The 22648-nt window shown below is 45.0% G+C and overlaps 1 protein-coding gene across 4 annotated transcripts in view; it reads left to right on the top strand.

The window, feature by feature from the left end:
• Window positions 1-22648, top strand: part of dnah5 (dynein, axonemal, heavy chain 5) — a 610401-nt gene that overhangs the window by 363323 nt on the left and 224430 nt on the right. For all 4 annotated transcript variants that reach the window (XM_068058833.1, XM_068058843.1, XM_068058824.1 and 1 more), the window contains 4 exons: window positions 2506-2636; window positions 3128-3281; window positions 17065-17332; window positions 19459-19690. In XM_068058833.1, coding sequence (XP_067914934.1) covers window positions 2506-2636; window positions 3128-3281; window positions 17065-17332; window positions 19459-19690 — 785 coding nt within the window. The remainder of the gene's footprint in view (window positions 1-2505; window positions 2637-3127; window positions 3282-17064; window positions 17333-19458; window positions 19691-22648) is intronic.

The following is a 22648-nucleotide window of genomic DNA, read 5'->3' as shown; positions in this document are numbered from 1 at the left end:
TTGGTGAATACTGATGCAAAGTACTCATTTAGCACCTCGCCCATTTCCTCTGGCTCCACACATAGGTTCCCATCTCTGTCCTTGAATTAAATTTGAAATAAAGACTCACCAATCAGCTGCTTTTCCTGTGCTGACATCACTCCAATTTTATAGGGAGGTTAACTAAAATGTTTTACTTTACTCCCATTATCTAAAAAGCTTCGATTTTAATTTACTGAAGAATTTAGACTTCTATAGTCTTACCATCCCCTATTATTTAATTTTTAAAGTTATCCCTTAGATCTGACTGATTAATTGAGCACCGATTTTAATTTTCTGATAAATTATAAAATCTGCTTTTGTTTTTAGTTTTTGTACCAATGACTTGATCAAGTCTTATTTAATAGTTGATTAATTTAGATTAAATTAAAAGCTTACCAGTCTACTCAATCTGGCCTACTTTCTGTTTCTGTGTGCTCTCTGGTGATGGTGATGTCACTTTTTGACTTTTTCCCCCCTGTGTCTGGCTCTGAATCTCCTCTCTGCTCCTCCTCCTTTATCTCTGATCTCCGATCCCCACTCAGCTGCCACTCCTTTATATTCGGTCTCTGATCTTTTGGCGTGCTTTTTGCGTGATCTTGCCACCCTCCTCAATTGGCTGGTGTACCTGATTGCAAGATGCTAATGCCATGGTTCAATTAAAGAGCCTCATCAAAACCTGCTGCTTCACCATTCAGATTCCTGTCTGGCAAATACTATTGCCATTTGGCCAGGGACTAAGTTGGAAAAATTCTACCCGTTAGCTCTGTTTCTCTCTCCACAGATGCTGGCTGGTCTGTATTTCCAGCATTTCTCTTTATATTTCAGATTTCCAACATTTGCAGTATTTTGTTTTTGTTTTTGGAGAAAAATATGAGTTTGTGGAACCAACTTTTGGGTGCATCCTGGAACAGCAACGGCTGCCAAATTGGCTGCTGGCAATGTCCAAGTGTCCAGCAGCTTAACTAGCAGCCCTTAAAGGGATCACTGGCCGATGCCGAAGAAAAGATTTTGTTAATTTATGCTTACCTTAATGTGAAGCCAGGTGGAGCAAATGTGTTTCTCCTAGCTCCTACAGCAGTACTGCAGACCATTTCCAAACTATGTTAGCGCCCCTTCCCATTCATCTCCCTTCCTCCCAAGACTTAACCAGAGGAATCTTCCAAGACTCTGACTAGCTAGCTGTATCTGGATGCACAACTGGCTTCTACGGCTCATCAGTATTATGTAGATGAGATCCAAGGCACAATTTGATGCAATTGTCATGCTAATTTTTGGTGTAAGACCAATTTCCCTGTGTTTAATTGCTTTAAATGCTCAAATATTTATAGGTATTTAAGCCATACCATTGAATAGATATAAATATTTGAATCCTTCGAGGATTTAAAATGTGACTTTGTTATTATTATTTAGTGCCACATGCATAATAAAACAAACTAACTACCGCTTTAATGTTGCTTTTTGATTAAAGCAGTAAACATGTTGGGTTGAATTTTCCTTGTGATAATCAGATATTTCTATCCCCTGGTGACTTTCACAAACAAAATCCTGCACAACTAGTTCATTGTTCAAATCAAAAGGCAGAGTGGTTCAATGTATGAGCTGGTTGGTATCTATGAAAGTAGACCACTATCATGTTTCCGGTTACCAGTCTTGGCTCAGTGGTAGCATTTTTTCTCTGAGTCAGTAGGTGGTGGGGTTAAGCCCCACACCAGAGATTTAATGCATCATCTTGGCTGACACTTCAGTACAGTACTGAGGAGTGCTGCAATGTCTGAGGTACTGTCTTTTGAATGAGATGTTAATCCAAGGCCCTGTCTCAGCTGGACATAAAAGATCCCATGACACTATTGGAATAAAGGAAGGGAAGGTCTTCCAGTGTCCTGGCCAACATTTCTCCTTCAATCAGCCTAGCTAAATCAGATTATCTGATCATTTATCCCACTGCTGTTTGGAGGGTCTTACTGTGCAATAATTGGCTACTGTTTTTCGCTTCATTGTAATCATCCTCCATTGACTGTGAAATGCTTTGGGACATCATAAGGTTGTGAAAGGCTATATATAAAAGCAAGCACTCCCCAAAGTGGGGAGCCCCAGAAATTGTCCATGCTGAGCTCTGCAATTAATTCTCTGATTCTTGTTCCTATTCATAGAATCATGGGATCTTGCTGCACAGAAGAAAGCTATTCAGCCTGTTGTGCTCTTGCTGGCTTTTTGAAAGAGCTATCCCATTTAGACCCACACTCCAGTTTTGTCCCCATAACCCTTCAAATTAATCCTCTTTAAGTACATGCCCAATTGCCTTTTGCAAATTCCTATGGAATCTGCTTCCACTACCCTTTCACGTAGTGAGTTCCAGATCTTAACAATCCTCCGTGACAGAAAATAGAGCTCACAAAATTTTCCCTTTTCTGTTCAGGAGAAATGTATTCATTGATGAACTCAGTCATAAAACAAAATTATTTAATTTTTTTATTTTATCACTAGATTTCACGTATTATTCGCACACCGCGGGGGAATGCATTGCTCGTTGGTGTAGGTGGGTCAGGCAAGCAAAGTTTGACTAAACTGGCATCCTTCATTGCTGGATACAAGACATTTCAAATCACACTAACAAGGTAAGGTACTGGCATTTCTCATTGCCCTTACAGCATTTATTTGGATACTTACTCCTTAAGGAGACAGAATCTGTCAAAAGCAATAGATGTTGAGTGAGGGCAAAGCATCTTTAAAAATAGATAGATTGTAATATTCTTTAAACTGCAAAGTGTTGTAACATTTGAATGCAGTGTGGACTTGGATAGAGCATTATCCTTTTTGCTTTGCTTGCTATACTTAATGGTGGATTTTAACTCACTTCGGACAGTGGCAATACAGCCGAGTGGAACTTAAAATTAAGCGGCACTTTTTGTCAAATTTGTTTTCAAAGATAGAGTTTTAATATGGACATAATTTTAACACACATCACTCTGTGCAGGACATGTATTGAACTGAAATATTTTAGCCCTGAAAAGATATAGTGATTGAGATATTATTTTGGCTTAATGCTTAGATATTTCAGAATGCAGTTTTCCTTTAAAGAAGCTAATTTTTTTTTCAACCTTCTCAGATCGTACAACAGCTCTAACCTGATGGAAGATTTAAAGATTTTATACAAAACTGCAGGTCATCAAGGCAAGGGCACCACTTTTATCTTTACAGATAATGAGATCAAAGATGAGTCTTTCCTTGAATACATGAACAATGTTCTATCATCTGGAGAGGTAAGTTAACTGATCATTAGGACATAAAGGAATAAGCACGGAATGTACGATACTCTAATATAATGCAATATGATATGGTTTCTCCAATATTACTTTTAGTATCTGCAGATAATTCACTCATGTTGCAAGTCAAAAATTCAAGTTTCAAAACTGATACTTGATTTAATATGACAAGGTATTTAACTCTTGTCACAAAGGTATGCTTTATACACAGGTGTGTCTCTAATAAACAAAGTGTAATTGAGAATTTGTTGTGCCTTTGTATGCAATGGGAGAGATAACGTTATTCTCGTTTTATTGCTCTGGGACTGCCACTCTTGAGAAGCTGGCCACCCCTGCCCCTCTTCCCCACTTTAAATAGGTTCAGTTTATTTGTATATTTTAGTGCCACTCTCAGTTCCCGAGCATAAGATGTGCAAGAAGTGCCATTTGGGACTTCGCCTGGAATACTGAGTGGCAACAGCTAGCCCAAGGCTGCTAGTTGCCACTCAGTACCACCATTCTTGCCTGCTAATTGATTAGAAACCCCATTGAAGAACTGGTTGCTGCTGTCCAAGTTAAATGTAAGGGTTGCCCTCTAATCGGGAAAGGGCCATGCAGGAAAACAATTCTAAAAGTTGAGTCATTCCCCCAAAGCATCTAATCCAAATGGATGCTCAATAACTGGAACACTGCTCAAGTACTCCAATCACCAAATGGAGAGGCTCCCTAATTTAAATAATTCCACATCTAATGAGCCTGGCACACATTGGGGCATACTAGGTGCATTGTTCAAAGGATTAGGCCTCAGACTTCTGCACCCAATAAATGGTGAAATAACTATCATGTATAGTACTATTACAGTTTCTTCATTGTCAATATATTTTAACAAGTAGGTCTGTGTTTTTGATCAAAATTATATCAGAGTAACTAACTTCTTTTTCATGTGTGGACACTAGAAATTCAGTGGGGTTTTTAGTGCAAAATTATTGTTGGGGAAGAAGGGAAGAATTATGGGGCAGGTTCAATTTCCATTATGTTTCCACCCCTTCCTAGTTTCATTCAGAAATTTCAGTTGGAGTGGTGGTGGGGCAGGACAGGTGATTATAAAAACAGGTGTACTTATTGCTCGAAGGCTGCTAGTGGGCCCCACAATACATATTTTGATGGTGATGATCTAAGAGAGAAGTTGAATTCAGGTAAGTGAGGAATCAACTGAAAGTGGAAATTGTTTAGCATTAAGACTGAGGTCAGAGTGGGCTTCCCAACCCAACCCCCCTCATCCTTCTAATGAAATGGCCATGTGTCACCTTGAAATCTCACTGGTCTCTGTAGTCCTGTTACAAGCATGGGTGCCTGTACTTACTATTCAAATTCCTGACATTTGGCACTGGATCGAGTTGAGAGAAAACAGGTAGGCGGAAGTCCAGTCTGTTAAATGCGTTAGAGGCAGTTCGGAGAAGGTTCACTCAACTGATAACCTGGGATGGGGTGGAGCGGGGGGGTGGTGGGGGGTGTTATCTTATGAAGAAAGGTTGGACAGGTTGGGCCTATCTATTGGAGTTTAGAAGAATGAGAGGTGATCTTATTGAAACATATAAGATCCTGAGGGGACTTGACAGCGTGGATGCTGAAAGGATGTTTCCCCTTTTGGTGGAGAATAGAACTAGGGGACACAGTTTAAAAATAAGGGGTTACCCACTTAAATCAGAAATGAGGAGAAATTTTTCCTCTCAAATGGTTGTGATTCTTTGAAACTCTCTTTCCCAGAGAATGGTGGAGGCAGGCTCATTGAATATTTTTAAGGCAGAGCTAGATAAGTTCTTGACTAACAAGGGAATCAAAGGGTATCAGGGGTAGGTGGAAAAGTGGAGTTGAGCCCATAATCAGATCAGCCATGCTCTTATTAAATGGTGGAGCAGGCTCAAAGGGGCCAAATGGCCTACTCCTGCACCTAATCCGTATGTTCGTATATATGTCACGCCACACTTCGGGTAGTGGAGCAAGTCTTCAGATTTTTTAGGTCATGGGCAGAATTTTAATAGCTCACCGCTGTGTAGCCGCCGCGATATTTCGCGTGGCGACTCATTAACATGGAGGGGTGGACCACCCGCTCCTGATGACATAGAGGGGGCGGGCGCTTAATCCCCAGCAATGGCGTCTGGCGCCACTGCGCAGGCACAGGCGCCGTTTTTAAAGGGCTTCAAGCCCTTCAGTTTAATTGAAATTTTTAAAGGCCCCGTTACTCTAAAAATTGAAATAAAACTTTAATGTCACTTTGAATCCCTCTCCTACCACACCACTGAGTACTCAATATATAATTAACCCTATCACCCCAAAACAAACTTTTATTCTGATGCTGACCTTTCTCCCCCAAACTCCATTACCTTTGACCCTCAACCCCTTCACATCATCCCCTCAGGTATCCCCGTTCCCCCCCGCCCTAAAAATTTCACTCCTCTCAACTCCCCACCAGCGTCACGCCTCGGATCTCTGAATGGCACAGGAGTTCCGGCCACCGGCCAGAATATTGGCATGGGACAGCTGTCACACAAGGTAGGTGTTTATGCTTGCATTAACATTTATTCAAACATTTAAATCAAGACTCCACCGCTGAGCAGCGGGGAGGGAGGGGGCGGGTGGGGGGGGTTGCCCTGAGGCCTCGCCACCGCTGGTAAAATGGGGTGGAGCCTTCCCAGCATCGAGGCCCATGGCAGGCCTCCCCTGGAAGTATTTGCCGGGCCCCCCCTGCTACGACCCCCCGACATGGGGGGCTGGCAAAATTCAGCCCACTGTGTGGGTGGCGGGGACAAGAATTTGATTTTTCTTAGATTTGGCTTCAAAAGTTCTAAAACTCAGGTATTGATAGAACTCAGGCTCTATGCCTGCTTGGATAACCAGCAAAGATGAATGAGAATGACAGCTTGATTAAGAGGGGTACGCTCGCCTCTGAGTTGGAAGATCATGGGCTCAAGTCACAATTTAAGACTTAAGCAAATATCTTGACTAAGGGAGCATTGCAATGCAGGAGATGAGATATTAAACTGAGACCCTGTCTGCCTTAAACAAAAACAGAAAATGCTGAATAGTCAGCAGGTCAGTCACCTATAGAGAGAACAGATGAGTTATCGTTTCAGATGTGGACCCTTCGTCAGAACATTTTGTCATGTTTATCTTCTCATGTGGCTGTAAAAGATCCCATGGCACTATTTCCAAGTACAGTAGCGGAGCTTTCTCAGTGTGCTGGCCAATGTTCCCTTTAAAATTTAGTCATTGTGTGTGGCTAGGTTTTTTCAATGCGTGGTCCCATGAAAGTTTTTTTGCGTGGCCAACCAACCCTGTATCTATCACGGAATGAGGCCTGCGTAATATCTTCCAGGTTGCTGTGCAGCCCTGCACCTGTGTAGCTTAGTGGGAACATTAGTCATGGACAATATTTATCCCTTGACAAATATTCCCAAAAGAGATTATCTGGTCATTGATTTCATTATTGTTTGAAGGAACTTGTTCTGTGGCACCCTATTCCTTTAAAATCTTTCAGGGGTTTCCTGCCACTACTCCAGGCCTCAGTGCTTAGGCCTCAGCTATTTCCAATCTATATGAATGATTTAGATAAAGGAACCGAGTGTAATGTATCCACGTTTGCTGATGTTATAAAGTTAGGAGGGAAAATAAGCTGTGAGGAGGATGAAAAGAGACTGCAAAGGGATATAAAAACAAGAAATGCTGGAAATACTCAGCAGGTCTGGCAGCGCCTGTGGAGAGAGAAGCAGAGTTAACGTTTCAGGTCAGTGACCTTTCATCAGAACCTGCTCTTAAACTCAATCCCCCTGTTAATGAAAGCCAACACACCATACGCCTTCTTAACAACCCTATCAACTTGGGTGGCAACTTTGAGGGATCTATGGACGTAGACCCCAAGATCCCTCTGTTCCTCCACACTGCCAAGAATCCTGCCTTTAAGCCTGTATTCTGCATTCAAATTCGACCTTCCAAAATGAATCACTTCACACTTTTCCAGGTTGAACTCCATCTGCCACTTCTCAGCCCAGCTCTGCATCCTGTCAATGTCCCGTTGCAACCTACAACAGCCCTCCACACTATCCACAACTCCAGCAACATTTGTATCATCGACAAACTTACTAACCCAGCCTTCCACTTCCTCATCCAAGTCATTTATAAAAATCACAAAGAGCAGAGGTCCCAGAACAGATCCCTGCGGAACACCACTGGTCACCGAGCTCCAGGCTGAATACTTTCCATCTACTACCACCCTCTGTCTTCTATGGGCCAGCCAATTCTTTATCCAGACAGCCAAATTTCCCTGTATCCCATGCCTCCTTACTTTCTGAATGAGCCTACCATGGGGAACCTTATCAAACGCCTTGCTAAAATCCATATACACCACATCCACTGCTCTTCCTTCATCAATGTGTTTTGTCATATCCTCAAAGAATTCAATAAGGCTTGTGAGGCATGACCTGCCCCTCACAAAGCCATGCTATCTCTAATCAAACTATGCTTTTCCAAATAATCATAAATCCTGTCTCTCAGAATCCTCTCCAATAATTTGCCCACCACCGACGTAAGACTGACTGGTCTGTAATTCCCAGGGTTATCCCTATTCCCTTTCTTGAACAAGGGAATAACATTTGCCACCCTCCAATCATCTGGTACTACTCCAGTGGACAGTGAGGACGCCAAAGGCGCGGCAATCTCTTCCCTCGCTTCCCGTAATAACCTTGGGTATATCCCGTCTGGCCCCGGGGACTTATCTATCCTCATGTCTTTCAAAATTTCCAGCACATCCTCCTTCTTAACATCAACCTGTTCGAGCATATCAGCCTGTTTCACGCTGTCCTCACAAACGACAAGGTCCCTCTCACGAGTGAATACTGAAGCAAAGTATTCATTAAGGACCTCCCGTACCTCCTCCGACTCCAGGCACAAGTTCCCTCCACTATCCCTGATCGGCCCTACCCTCACTCTGGCCATCCTCTTGTTCCTCACATAAGTGTAGAACGCCTTGGGATTTTCCTTAATCCTACCCACCAAGACATTTTCATGTCCCCTTCTAGCTCTCCTAAGTCCATTCTTCAGTTCCTTCCTGGCTACCTTGTAACCCTCTAGAGCCCTGTCTGATCCTTGCTTCCTCAACCTTAAGTAAGCTTCCTTCTTCCTCTTGACTAGCTGTTCCACATCTCTTGTCATCCAAGGTTCCTTCACCCTACCATCCCTTCCTTGCCTCATCGGGACAAACCTATCCAGCAGTCGCAGCAAGTGCTCCCTAAACAACCTCCACGTTTCTGTCGTGCATTTCCCTGAGAACATCTGTTCCCCATTTAAGCTCCCAAGTTCCTGCCTAATAGCATTGTAATTCCCCCTCCCCCAATTAAATATTTTCCCATCCCGTCTGCTCCTATCCCTCTCCATGACTATAGTAAAGGTCAGGGAGTTGTGATCACTATCACCGAAATGCTCTCCCACCGAGAGATCTGCCACCTGGCCTGGTTCGTTGCCAAGCACCAAATCCAACATAGCCTCCCCTCTAGTCGGCCTATCTACATATTGAGTCAGGAAACCTTCCTGGACACACCTGACAAAATCTGCTCCATCTAAACTATTTGCACTCAGGAGGTTCCAATCAATATTAGGGAAGTTGAAGTCAACCGTGACAACAACCCTGTTACTTCTGCACCTTTCCAAAATCTGCCTCCCAATCTGTTCCTCTGTGTCTCTGTTGCTATTGGGGGGTCTATAGAAAACTCCCAATAATGTGACTGCTCCTTTCCTGTTTCTGACTTCCACCCATACTGACTCAGTAGACAAACCCTCCTCGACGACCTCCCTTTTTGCAGCTGTGATACTATCCCTGATTAGCAATGCCACTCCCCCACCTCTTTTACCTCCCTCCCTATTCCTTCTGAAACATCTAAACCCCGGAACATCGAACATCCATTCCTGCCCCTGTGATATTCAAGTCTCCGTAATGGCCACAACATCGTAGCTCCAAGTACTGATCCATGCTCTAAGTTCATCACCCTTATTCCTGACACTTCTTGCGTTAAAATAGACACACTTCAACCCATCATACTGGCTGCAACTTTGCCCTGTCAACTGTCTAACCTTCCTCACAGACTCTCTGCAATCTGTATCTGCCTGTTCAACAGCTACCCCATCCACTGATCCGTAGCTCCGGTTCCCATCCCCCTGCCAAACTAGTTTAAACCCTCCCGAAGAGCTCTAGCAAACCTCCCGCCCAGGATATTGGTGCCCCTCCAGTTCAGATGCAACCCGTCCTTCTTGTACAGGTCCCACCTTCCCCAGAGGGTATCCCAATGATCCACATATCTGAAACCCTCCCTCCTACCCCAGCTCTGTAGCCATGTGTTCAGCTGCACTCGCTCTCTGTTTCTAGCCTCACTAGCACGTGGCACCGATATCAATCCTGAGATTACTACTCTGCTCGTCCTGCCTTTTAGCTTCCAACCTTACTCCCTATATTCGCTTTTCAGGTCCTCATCCCTTTTCCTAGCTATGTCATTGGTACCGATGTGTACCACGACTTCTGGCTGCTCCCCCTCCCCCTTAAGAATCCTGTAGACTCGATCCGAGACATCCGTGACCCTGGCACCCGAGAGGCAACATACCATCCGGGAGTCTCGTTCGCGACCACAGAATCTCCTGTCTGTTCCTCTAACCATTGAATCTCCTATCACTATCGCTCTCCTATTCTCCCTCCTTCCCTTCTGAGCCACAGAGCCAGGCTCAGTGCCAGAGACCTGGCCGCTGTGGCTTTCTCCTGGTAGGTCGTCCCCCACAATAGTATCCAAAACGGTATACTTATTATTGAGGGGAATGGCCACAGGGGATCCCTGCACTGTGCGCCTATTCCCTTTCCCTCCCCTGACGGTCACCCAGCTACCTTTATCCTGTAACTTAGGTGTCACTACTTCCCTATAACTGCTCTCTATCACCCCCTCAGCCTCCCGAATGATCCGAAGTTCATCCAGCTCCAGCTCCAGTTCCCTAACGCAGTCTGTGAGGAGCTGGAGTTGGGTGCACTTCTCGCAGGCGAAGTCAGCAGGGACACATACCTCCCACATCCTGCAAGAGGAGCATGCAACTGCCCTAGCTTCCATCCCCTCTGCTCTAAATTGACAAAAGAGATTTTAAAAAAAAGAAATAAAGGAACACCTTACCTAACCAAACCCTCCACACAAGAGTCCCTTTTTTTTGGTTAGAGGAGGAGGATGGGTGGGAGACACTACACGTGTAGTGTTTCGGGTTTAGCCACTGCCCGAATATATAAGCAAAATACTGCGGATGCTGGAAATCTGAAACAAAAACAAGAAATGCTGGATTCACTCAGCAGGTCTGGCAGCATCTGTGGAAAGAGAAGCAGAGTTAACGTTTCGGGTCAGTGACCCTTCTTCGGAACTGACAAATATTAGAAAAGTCACAGATTATAAACAAGTGAGGTGGGGGTTGGGCAAGAGATAACAAAGGAGAAGGTGCAGATTGGACCAGGCCACATAGCTGACCAAAAGGTCACGGAGAAAAGGCAAACAATATGTTAATGGTGTGTTGAAAGACAAAGCATTAGTACAGATTAGGTGTGAATATACTGAATATTGAACATCAGCAAGTGCAAACCTGAAGAAAAACAACCTGAAAAAAACAGTGGGTAAGCAAACTGAACAAACTAAGATGAAATGAAATAAATGCAAAAAAAAGATTGTAAAAAATGTAAAAAGGAATGCAAAAAAAAAAGGAAGAAAAAATAACTAAAAATGACTAAAAATGAAAGTAAAGTGGGGGGCTGTCATGCTCTGAAATTATTGAACTCAATGTTCAGTCCGGCAGGCTGTAGTGTGCCTAATCGGTAGATGAGATGCTGTTCCTCGAGCTTGCGTTGATGTTCACTGGAACACTGCAGCAATCCCAGGACAGAGATGTGAGCATGAGAGCAGGGGGGAGTGTTGAAATGGCAAGCAACCGGAAGCTCAGGGTCCTGCTTGCGGACTGAGCGGAGATGTTCCGCAAAGCGGTCACCCAGTCTGCGCTTGGTCTCCCCAATGTAGACGAGACCACACTGTGAGCAGCGAATACAGTATACTACATTGAAAGAAGTACAAGTAAATCGCTGCTTCACCTGAAAGGAGTGTTTGGGGCCTGGGATAGTGAGGAGAGAGGAGGTAAATGGGCAGGTATTACACCTCCTGCGATTGCAAGGGAAGGTGCCCTGGGACGGGGACGAGGTGGTGGGGGTAATGGAGGAGTGGACCAGGGTGTCGCGGAGGGAACGGTCCCTTCGGAATGCTGACAGGGGAAGGGAGGGGAAGATGCGACTGGTAGTGGCATCACGCTGGAGGTGGCGAAAATGGCGGAGGATGATCCTTTGGATATGGAGGCTGGTGGGATGAAAAGTGAGGACAAGGGGAACCCTGTCACGGTTCTGGGAGGGAGGGGAAGGGGTGAGGGTAGAGGTGCGGGGAATGGGTCGGACACGGTTGAGGGCCCTGTCAACCACAGTGGGGGGAAATCCTCGGTTGAGGAAAAAGGAGGTCATATCAGAAGCACCGTCATGGAAGGTAGCATCATCAGAGCAGATGCGTCGGAGACGGAGAAACTGGGAGAATGGAATGGAGTCCTTACAGGAGGTAGGGTGTGAAGAAGTGTAGTCGAGGTAGCTGTGGGAGTCAGTGGACTTATAATGGATATTGGTAGACAACCTATCCCCAGAGATGGAGACAGAGAAGTCGAGGAAGGGAAGGGAAGTGTCAGAGATGGACCATGTAAAGGTGAGAGAAGGGTGGAAATTGGAAGCAAAGTTGATAAAGTTTTCTAGTTCGGGGCGGGAGCAGGAAACGGCACCGATACAGTCAATGTACCGGAAAATGTACCGAATATATAAGTTCACTTACCCAGCAGTCCCCGTGTCCGCGTCCACTGAATCACAAGGTAAGTACTTTATAGCTCAACTTACCCTCCCGGCTGCCCCCTGGCTCGTGCTCTCACCGCTCCCGCTGCTCAAATGGAAGCTGCCGAATCACGAGGTAAGTACTTTATAGCTCAATTTACCCTCCCAGTAGATGCTGAGAGGCTGGTGAGCCTAGAAGTAGGGCCCATAGTCTCATGATAAGGGGTCAGCCATTTAGGACTGAAATGATAAATTTCTTCACTCAGAGGGTTGTGAATCTTTGGAATTCTCTACCCCAGATGGCTGTGGATGCTCAGTCAATGAGTATATTCAAGATTGAGATTGTTAGATTTTTGGGCACTAAGGGAATCAAAGAATATGGGAGACAGGGCAGGAAATTGGAGTTGATATAGAAGTTTAGCCATGATTTTATTGAATGGTGGAACAGGCTCGAGGGGTCTCATGGCCTACACCTGCCCCTATTTTTTATGCTATGTTCTGCCTTATACCACCAGGTAGTCCCTGAGAGTGATGATAACTTGGGGCAGGCAGGGGGGAAAAGGACCTGAAAGCCATCTTTCACTTCCCTTTCACCCCTCCACCTGATGGCACTTTCATGCAGTGGGCAGGGAAGGAATGGCCAGCAGCACTCCCAGTAGGGACAGGTTCACATCATTTTGCATACAACTGGCATAAAAAGAAATCCTCTGTATGGGCTGGAATCAGATCCTGTTCCCAGCAATGAATGGATTACATTATCCATCTACATCACCACCCATTCCAGAGTATGAATCAAGAAATCAGAAGAGCTTGTAACAAAGGCAATGCAATACTCACGGGGAACTTTAATCTTCATATGGACTGGACAAATCAAATCTAATCAGCAAAAGTAGTTTGGAGGTTGAGTTCACGGAATACGTTCCAGACAGTTTCCTAGAGCAATACATTGTGGAACCATCCAAGGCTGAGGCTATTTTAGATCTTGTTTTGTGTAATGGGACAAGATTAATTAGTAATTTCATACTAAAGGATCCTCTTCAAGAAAGAATAATAATAATATATCAGAATTTCACATTCAGTACGAGAGTGACGTACTTCAGTCTGAAACTAGAGTATTAAACTTAAAGCCAGTCAGATAGGTATGAGTGGCGAGTTGGCTATGGTTGATTGGGAAATTAGATTAAAAGGTATGACGTTAAAGGAACAATGGTGAGCGTTTAAAGAAATATTTTGCAATTCTCAACGAATGTACATTCCATTAAGAAATAAACACACCACGGGAAAAGTAATCCATCCATGGCTAACTAAAGGGGTTAATTGCCAAGAAGTGTAATAATCCTGAGGATTAGGAGAGTTTTAGAAACTAGCGCATGATGGCCAAAAAATTGATAAAGAGGGAGAAAATAGAATGAGAGTAAACTAGCAAGAAATACAAAAACACATTGTAAGAGCTTCTACAAGTATGTAAAAAGGAAGAGATTAGTTAAAGTAAATGTGTGTCCCTTCGAGGGTGAGACAGGAGAAATTATAATAGGGAATAAGGAAATGGAAGAGAAGTTAAACAAATATTTTGAGTCTGTCTTCACAGTAGAAGCCACAAAAAACATGCCAGAAATAGTGGGGAATTAAGGGTCTAATGAGAGTAAGGAACGTAAAATAATTAATATTGGTAAAGAAAATGTACGGGGGAAATTAATGGTAGTGGTAATGTCACTAAACTAGTAATCCAGAGGCGCAGGCTAATATCCTGGGGACACAGGTTCAAACCCTACCATGGCAGCTAGTGGAATTTAAATTCAATTAATTAATAATCTAAAAAAATAATAAAACAATTCTGGAATTGAAAGCTAGTCTCTGTAATGGTGCCATAAAGCTATCATCAATTGTCGTAAAAACCCACCTGGTTCACTAATGTCCTTTAGGAAAGGAAATCTATCGTCCTTGTCTGGTCTGGCCTACATGTGACTCCAGACACACGGCAATGTGGTTGACACTAACTGCCCTCTGAAATCGCCTAGTAAGTCACTCAGTTGCCAAGGGCATTTAGGGATGGGCAACAAATGCTGGCCTTGCCAGGGATACCCACATCCCATGTTAGAATAAAAAAAGTAACACTGCTATTCAAGAAAGGAGGGAAAGGGAAACAGGGAATTACAGGCCAGTTAGCCTGACATCAATCATCAGGAAAATGCTGGAATCTGGTATTAAGGCAGTGGTAATGGGGCACTTAGAAATTAGGCAGCGTTAACATGGTTTTACAAAAGGGAAATGGTGTTTGACAAATCTGTTAGAGTTTATTGAGGATGTAGCTAGCAGGGTAGATAAAGAGGAACCAGTAGATGTGGTGTATTTGGATTTTCAAAAGGCGATAAGGTGCGACACTAAAGGTTGTTTCACAAGATAAGGGCTCATGGGGCTGAGGGTAATATTTTAGCATAGATAGAGGCTTGGTTAAAGGACAGTAAGCAGAGAGTAGGAATAAATGGGTAATTTTCAGGTTGGCAGGCTGTCAGTAGTGAGTTGCAAGGATCGGTGCAGGGGCCTCAGCTAGTCACAATGACTTAGATGAAGGGAACGAGTATAATGTATCCCAGTTTGCTGATGATACAAGGGTAGGTGGGGGAGTGGGGGGGGGGGTGGGGTCAGGGGACTCTCAAGGACCACCCTCAGAAGTTAGTGAGAACACTTGGCAGGTAGGCTAATTCTCAGAGTTTGGACCCAAGGATACGGCAGCAGTGCCATAAGAGGTCGAAGGACCTCACATAGGTGGTCAAGGTCAGTGAATGCATCTGCACATGACATCTTCTACCCCCACACCTCTGGCCTCTCATGATGCTCAATGCACCACACCCGCATTAACCAGAAGCTTTCCATGGCACTTAGGACATAGGTCTGACATCCAGATACTCCATTTCACTCTCACACTCCTCCCAATGCTACCAGTCTCACGCCCATCTTTCACTGTCTCCACATAACTCCAGCTATTCAGTTGTGGAAAGCACTTCACCCAAACACAGTGCTACACAACCATTGGCATTCTGCCCTCTCTGTTGCAGGATAAGGCACCACATAATAGAAGGAGTAGAGCAGAACCGGCGGAGAACAAGGACACTTCCGTTTCCTGCATCATGGTGCCGGCTGGAATGCTACTGTAGCATCCGACATTGCTGAGAACATTGAGGATGACAGCACGTTCCTGCCTTATGCCCCTTCTCCACTCACAGCACACCATCAGGTTGCTATCTGGCATGATGAGCAAGCTGCTGATGGTGTGATCATGAACCTCTTCCTTCCCACCCCACTCTGCTCCTTCTGAGTTCCTGCTTTCAGACACCCAAGAACTGCTGCCTGCCCCGTCACAAGACGAGGAAAGAGAGCAATAGCACAGCTTGATCTGACACTCACAGCCATCAGCTCAGATACTAGCATTGAACTTGCCTTGGAGCCAGTATAGAGTTGAAATTAGCGTATGCTGAGTCAGCAGTCATGAGTAGCCTGCTATCAGGCTAGGGTAAAGGATGGTTCGTTTGCCAACTCATTGAAGGGCGAGGTAGCAGACGAGTAATGCTGATGACCATCATGTGGTGGTATACAGGAGAGCGCTGAATGGGCATGTACACTGAGATAATGGGTGCATTGTCTGGCCTGCCAGATAGCCTCCTGTCAAGGAGGATGGAGAAGTCCAGATCCAACTTGGCAGAGGGGATGGCGCACAGCGGATGCCCCTGCGTGCGTCCATATCTTCCAGCAACATTGCACAGGAAGCAGCTGACGGCGCATCCTGTCCCCAGGAAGGTAGGCACCTATACCACCGTTAAAAGCTACACAGCTGAATTTCTTGTGCTTAGAATCTTCAAAGGGAATTAGACAGGTTAAGTGAGTGGGCAAGAAGGTGGCAGATGGAGTATTGCGTGGGGAAATAAGAGGTCATTCACTTTGGTAGGAAGGATAGAAAAACAGAATATTTCTTAACTGGTGAGAAATTATTCAATGTTGGAGTTCAGAGGGATTTGGGTATCCTTGTACATGTGACACTGATAGTTAACAAGCATGTACAGAAAGCAATTAGGAAGGCAAGTTGTGTTCTGACAAAAGGCCATTGACCTGAAACGTTAACTCTGTTTCTCTTTCCAGAGATGCTGCCTGACCTGCTGAGTATTTCCAGCATTTTCCATTTTTATTTCAAGATTCCAGCATCTGCAGTATTTTGCTTTTGTATTAAGGCAAACTTTATGCTAGCCTTTATTACAAGGGGTTAGAGTACAAGAGTAAGGAAGTCTTGCTGCAATTGTACGGGGCTTTGGTGAAACAATACCTGGAGTACTGTGTAAATTTGGGTCTCTGTTTACCTAAGGAAGGACATAGTTGCCTTAGAGCGGGTACAATGCAGGTTCGCTAGATTAATTCCTGGGATGAGAGGGTTGCTCTATGAGAGATTCAGTAGAATGGGCCTGTACTCTCTAGTGTTTAGAAGAATGAAAGGTGATTGCATCGAAACATATAAGATTCTGAGAGGGCTTAGCAGGGTAAATATGCAGAAGTTGTTTTGCCTGACTGGAGAGTCTAGAAATAGGAAGCATAGTCTCAGGATAAAGTGTCAGCCATTTAGCACTGAGATGCGGAGAAATTTCTTCACTCAATGCTGTGAATGCTCACTCTTTGAGTATATTCAAGGCTGAGATCGATAGATTTTTGGACTTGAAGGGATATGGGGATTGGGTGGGAAAGTGGAGTTGAGGTTGAAGATCGGCCACAATCCTATTAAATGGCAGAACAAGCTCAAGGTACCATATGGCCCACTCCTCCTATTTCTTACTTTCTTATTTAATATTCGCTATTATTGTGTTAACAGCAGCTTTATGTTAGTTGTTTTGATTTTAGGTCTCTAACCTGTTTGCTCGTGATGAATTAGATGAGGTTACTAGTGACCTAGTACCTGTAATGAAGAAGGAATATCCTCGCAGGCCACCAACCGGTGAAAACCTGTATGACTACTTCATGAGTAGAGTTCGTCAGAATCTTCACGTAGTGCTATGTTTCTCACCAGTGGGAGAGAAATTCCGAAATCGAGCATTGAAGTTTCCAGCACTCATTTCAGGCTGCACCATGGACTGGTTCAGTCATTGGCCCAAAGATGCTCTCATTGCTGGTGAGTCTGGACACACACAGCAGGTCTACAAAATTAATATTTTTCCAGAATTTTATTTGATTAAAATTTAGAAAGATTATTCCAGGAAACTATTTGGTGAGTAATGTAGAACAGAAAAGGACATTTTCTGCAGGTGAGTGTTTGGTATGAGTACTGCAGGTGCTTAATTTATTTTAAAGATAGCTTTAGCTGCTCTAATGCCTGCTTGAAATTGATGCAAGCAGGAATTTGGACTATGGTCTTAACAGCGTTTAAACAAATTTATTTCTGTCAGATGTACACTTTTATGCTTTTTCTCCTTCTCACTATATACTGCTGCAATGTAAAATATACTTTAATTGCAGAGCAAACGTATGCTTTATCATTCATTCAGTATGTACTTTCATTGTAATGCAGCTTTTATACAGTTTTAACATTTTATGCACAAGCCCAGTACTAGATGAGTGATGTCAAACATGGTAACTGTAAGAGATTTACTTTTGGGACATGATAATCTGGTTAGTCTGTTGAATATCCAAATGTTACTCTGTTTTACCTTCTCTTGATTAAAAATCTATCAATTATAAAGTAAAAGAAACTACTTAAAATTAATCAAAAATAGTTTTAATGTAAAAATTTGAAGTTTGCTGGGGGTGGATGCCCTTGTCCACCAAAATGATACACCACATGTTTTGTGCCAAAATATAGAGAACATTTGTATTTCCCCTTGAGGCTTTCATATCCTTATGGTTGTTTTCCCTCTAAAACAAGTGACGGAATGTTACGTATACTCACAGGTTAAGTAACAAACCTGAGCAAATATTTGTTTTCATTGTATAACGTGGCCCATTCTTGAGTTAACACCTTCTTGGATGCTGATTTTTTTTTATCTTGTTGGTCAGCTTTTGCTATGTTTTCCAAGTTGGCACATATGTGGTGACCAACAGACAAATGTCCATTGGTGCACTGGTAGGTATTCTTAATCATTAAATCAGTCATTGGCAGCCAGAGGCCAGTGAGTGGCATGCCATGCTGTGTACATACATGGCTGCGTTTGCTGACAACGCAACTACCAGGTGGTGCAGTATTTGCACATGCGCAGATGCTGGCTCTTCAACTGGAACATCAGTGTCTGTGACTTTCAAGCAGCTGCCAGGATTAAAGATGGCGCTGCTCAATTTATCACAGGAAATGCTTATGGTTAGATCATTCTAGCAAACTAACCTTACATTAAGTTGGATGGAAGCCCAGTAATATACTACTATGTAGTTATAGGATTCTAACTGTAATCCTCAGATCCATTTAATATTGCAGTAATCCTATTAAATATAAAGGAATTTTATGATTGCATTTCCATTGGAAATCGGGCAGAGTATAAAATGTGCTGCCAATTCTTTAATGTGATTTGCTTATATGACTGACCAGGACTGATTTCACCCGAACGCAGCTACTAGCTCCCGCCCCAACACCCACTCTTCCCCCTCGTCAACTCACTTTCTCCCCCTCCCTACCGGCCGCTTCCCCCCCTCAGCCGCTTGCTCCAGACCTCGCTGCTTCCCCCTGACTCTGCTGACCGATTGTTCCCCTCTCCTCGGCTCTCCGGTCGCTTGCTCCCCGCTTCACCCCTCCAGCCGCTAGCTCCAACCTGCGCCGCTTCCCGCCGTAGCAACGTAGGAGCAAGTGGCTGAGATGAGGGAAGCAGCATGGCATGGAGCTCGCGGCTGGAGGGGGAGGGGCGGAAGCGGGGAGTGAGCGACAGGAGAGCGGGGCGGCGCAAAGTGAGGAACAATCGGCCAGTGGAGTGGAGGGGAGCAGCGAGGTCCGGAGCGAGCGGCTGAGAGGGGGAGAGCTCCAGCCTCACAGTCTCCCATTCAGCCGCTTCCTCCAGCTGAGTGTGGGGGCTGGATACCCGATGACGCTGTATTGCACATGCTTGAAGTTGGACCAGGCATGCATACGCTATGACGTTGGTGCTGCGCGCTGACGTCATCCCACACATGCGCTACTTAGTCCTGGTGAGGTGTAGCTGCGCATGTGCACAGCTTGGCTCACTCTGAAGACATCAGCGGGCCACAGCGTTGTCAGAAATCATTTTGATAATTAATTTGTGTTCTAATAATTTGGAACTTTTTATTACTTTTTAACAGTATCTGACCATTTCTTATCATCTTATGGAATTGACTGCACCACTGAGATCAAAAGAGAAGTGGTTCAGTGCATGGGATCTTTCCAAGATGGAGTTGCTGAAAAATGTGTGGACTATTTCCAAAGATATCGTCGACCTACCCATGTGACACCAAAATCCTATCTCTCATTCATTCAGGGATATAAAGCAATCTACAAAGAGAAGCATTCTGAGGTCCAAACATTAGCTAATAGGTAAGAAGTTAATGCATTAAAACTTTTTCAGAGAAATGAATGAACTCATACCATAAGATATTCCTGTTTGAACTAACCTTTGCACTTGAACTTCTCTTAGGTGCATTGTTTGTCAGTTAGCTGCCAGTGGGTAGAGGGAAACAAAACCAGACAGGGAGGGACCCAGGAGTGGTAGTCATAACATCTATGAAGATGGTATATGGGCTGATTCATTTTCCTGCCCTGCTGAGGAGAATAGTGTGAATATTGTGTCTAGCATTTGGATGGAGGTATATCATAGAATGGTTACAGTGCAGAAGAAGGCCATTCAGCCTCTTGTTCATGCTGGCTTTCTGCAAGAGCAACTCAGCTAGTCTCACAACCCCACCTTTTCCATGTAGCCCTGCAATTCTTTTCTCTCCAGGTGTTTATCCAACACCCCTTTGAAAGCTCCGATTGAATCAGCCTCCACCACACCCTCGGGTAGTGTATTCCAGATCTTAACTACTCACTGCCTAAAAATCTTTTCCTTATGTCGCTGTTGGTTGTTTTGCCAATAACCTTAAATCAGCGTCCTTTGGTTCTCAATCCTTCTACCAATGGGAACAGTTTCACTCTACCTAATCTGTCTAGACCCCTCATTATTTCGAACACCTTTATCAAATCTCGTCTCAACCTTCTCTTCTCTAAGGAGAACAACCCCACCTTATCCAATCTATCCATGTAACTGAAGTCCCTCATCCCAGGAACCATTCTCTTAAACCTTAATTGCACCCTCTCTAAAGCCTTCGCATCCTTCCTGAAGTGTGGTGCCCAGAAATGGACACAATACTCCAGGTGAGGCCGAACCAGAGTTTTATCAAGGCTCATTATAACCTCATTGCTTTTGTACTCCATGCCTCTGTTTATAAAACCCAGGATCCCATATGCCTTTTTAACCAATTTCTGGACTTGCCCTGCCACCTTTAATGGTTTGCACACGTATACTCCCAGGTCTCTCTGTTCTTGCACCCCCTTTAGAATTGTACCCATTTATATTGCCTCTCGTTGTTCTTCCTTCCAAAATGTACCAGTTCACACTTCTCTGCAATATATTTCATCTGTCATATGTCTGCACATTCAACAGCCTATGTCCTCGTAAAATCTATCACTTCCAATTTTGTATCACCTGCAAATTTTGAAATTGTGCACTGCGTACCCAGGGCTGGATTTACTGTTCCTGTCGCAGGTTCCAGTGGCAGACCCAGGAGTGAGCACCTTCCCTGCGCGTCACGCGTGTGGATGGTCCACTAGCAGTTACGCGGCCAGCAGCCAATTATAATAATAAAGGCATTGAGCCCGACCAATTCTGTGATGGGGGCGGCATTCAAGGTGCCACATGTGGCATTGGATGACTCCGGAGCAGGTACTGGCACCATGTTTAAAGCGCTGCCAGCCTTGCTTTCATTGATGCCTTTGTGTCATTTGTTATTTGCTACTGAAACTGGTGCTGGAGTGACTCTTGGATTGCCCTCCCCCCTCGACCTCTCCCCCGACAAGGACGCTGCAGTATGGCAGAGGCAAGACACCAGGTGACCCCACAGTTTAGCGATGCCTCCCTGGAGATTCTCCCCCAGGCTGCAAGGGAAAAGTGGGAGCTCCTCTTCCTCAGCGATGGCAAGAAGAGGTCCTCGCACCTGACCAAGCAAGCCTGGATGGAGATCGCGGAGGAGGAAAGCAGCCGTGGGGTCACCCACCGAAACCTGGGTGCAGTGCAGGAAGAGAGTCAACAACCTTCTTCGTTTTGCCAAGGTGACTACTCCACATCTCTCCTTTTTGGGATTGCATGTGGTTACGCAGGAGGCAGCAAGACCTGGGGGGGGGTGGGGTAGGCACCACAAAGGCGCTGGCAAAGGGGGTTAGGCATCATCACATCCTGCCAGCTGAATGGCTGCATCTCGGCTACAGGCCACTAGCTTACAAAGCTCACTCCCAATAACTCCCCTGAGAGCTGATGTGGGGATGAGCTGTCTAGGGAACCCCAACAGGGGACAAGAGGCTGCCACTAGCACAACGTACCCCGTAGCTCTTCCTGCGCAGTATTACTGCTATTTCCTTCTTTCCACTTGTACGACAAGTGGGCCCATAACCACAGGGAGGCCTTGCAGACTGGCAGAGGAATTCCAGACGTACGGCCTCTCTCTGCAGCTGAGAACGAAGCACTAGAGTTAGCAGGGACCAGGGCGGCCGCTCAATAGCGGATGGTGAGACTTGAGTCTCTGTGCAAGAAAGTGAGGATTGTCTTCAGTCCACGTCCAGCACACTTCTGGGGATCCACATCACACAAATGTATATCATGAAGAGATCTGCACAGCCTTACCCACATATGTTTGTGTTGTCTCATGCAGGTTGGCGCCTGCAGGAGACTCCATCAAAAGGGGATAGCAGTCAACCTCTGAGGAGGACAGTCAGAGGAAGACCCATTACATGATTCTCCTGTACCTTCCACCAGCGCAGATATGTTCACCTTGGTGGGTTTGCGCTTGGCTTTAGAATTAGGCTCACAAGCTGGTGAGAGCACCACATACTCCCGAGCAGCTGGCTGAGACTGAGACTGCTGAGCCCCAGGCTAATGACGAGCCTCTTGCTCAACAGCAAAGGGAATGCTTGAGTTGCAGAGAGTAGTAAGGGAACATCTGGTGGAGATGCCAGAGGCCATGCACAACCATGAGCGGACGATGGAGGCAGCCATCCATGCCATGAGTGCTGCCATGTCTCACATGTGTGAGCACATGGCTTCCTCCATCGAGAGGTTGGCAACCTTCATGGAGTGCCAGATCCCACAGATACACAAGACCTGCACACCATCGCCTTGGCCCTGAACTCAACGCAGCAGTGGCAAGGCGAGAGAAGGATGAGGTGCCTGGAGTCTTCTCCATCTCCTCGTCCTTCTCTGGTGAGCAGGGAGGTTCAAGTGATCCTTGAAAAGGAGGAGAAGAG

This window comes from Heterodontus francisci, chromosome 2 (genome assembly GCF_036365525.1).
Source record: "Heterodontus francisci isolate sHetFra1 chromosome 2, sHetFra1.hap1, whole genome shotgun sequence".
Taxonomy (NCBI): domain Eukaryota; kingdom Metazoa; phylum Chordata; class Chondrichthyes; order Heterodontiformes; family Heterodontidae; genus Heterodontus; species Heterodontus francisci.
Note: the sequence above shows the minus strand (reverse complement) of the source record. Positions and strands in the feature narration are given on the sequence as shown.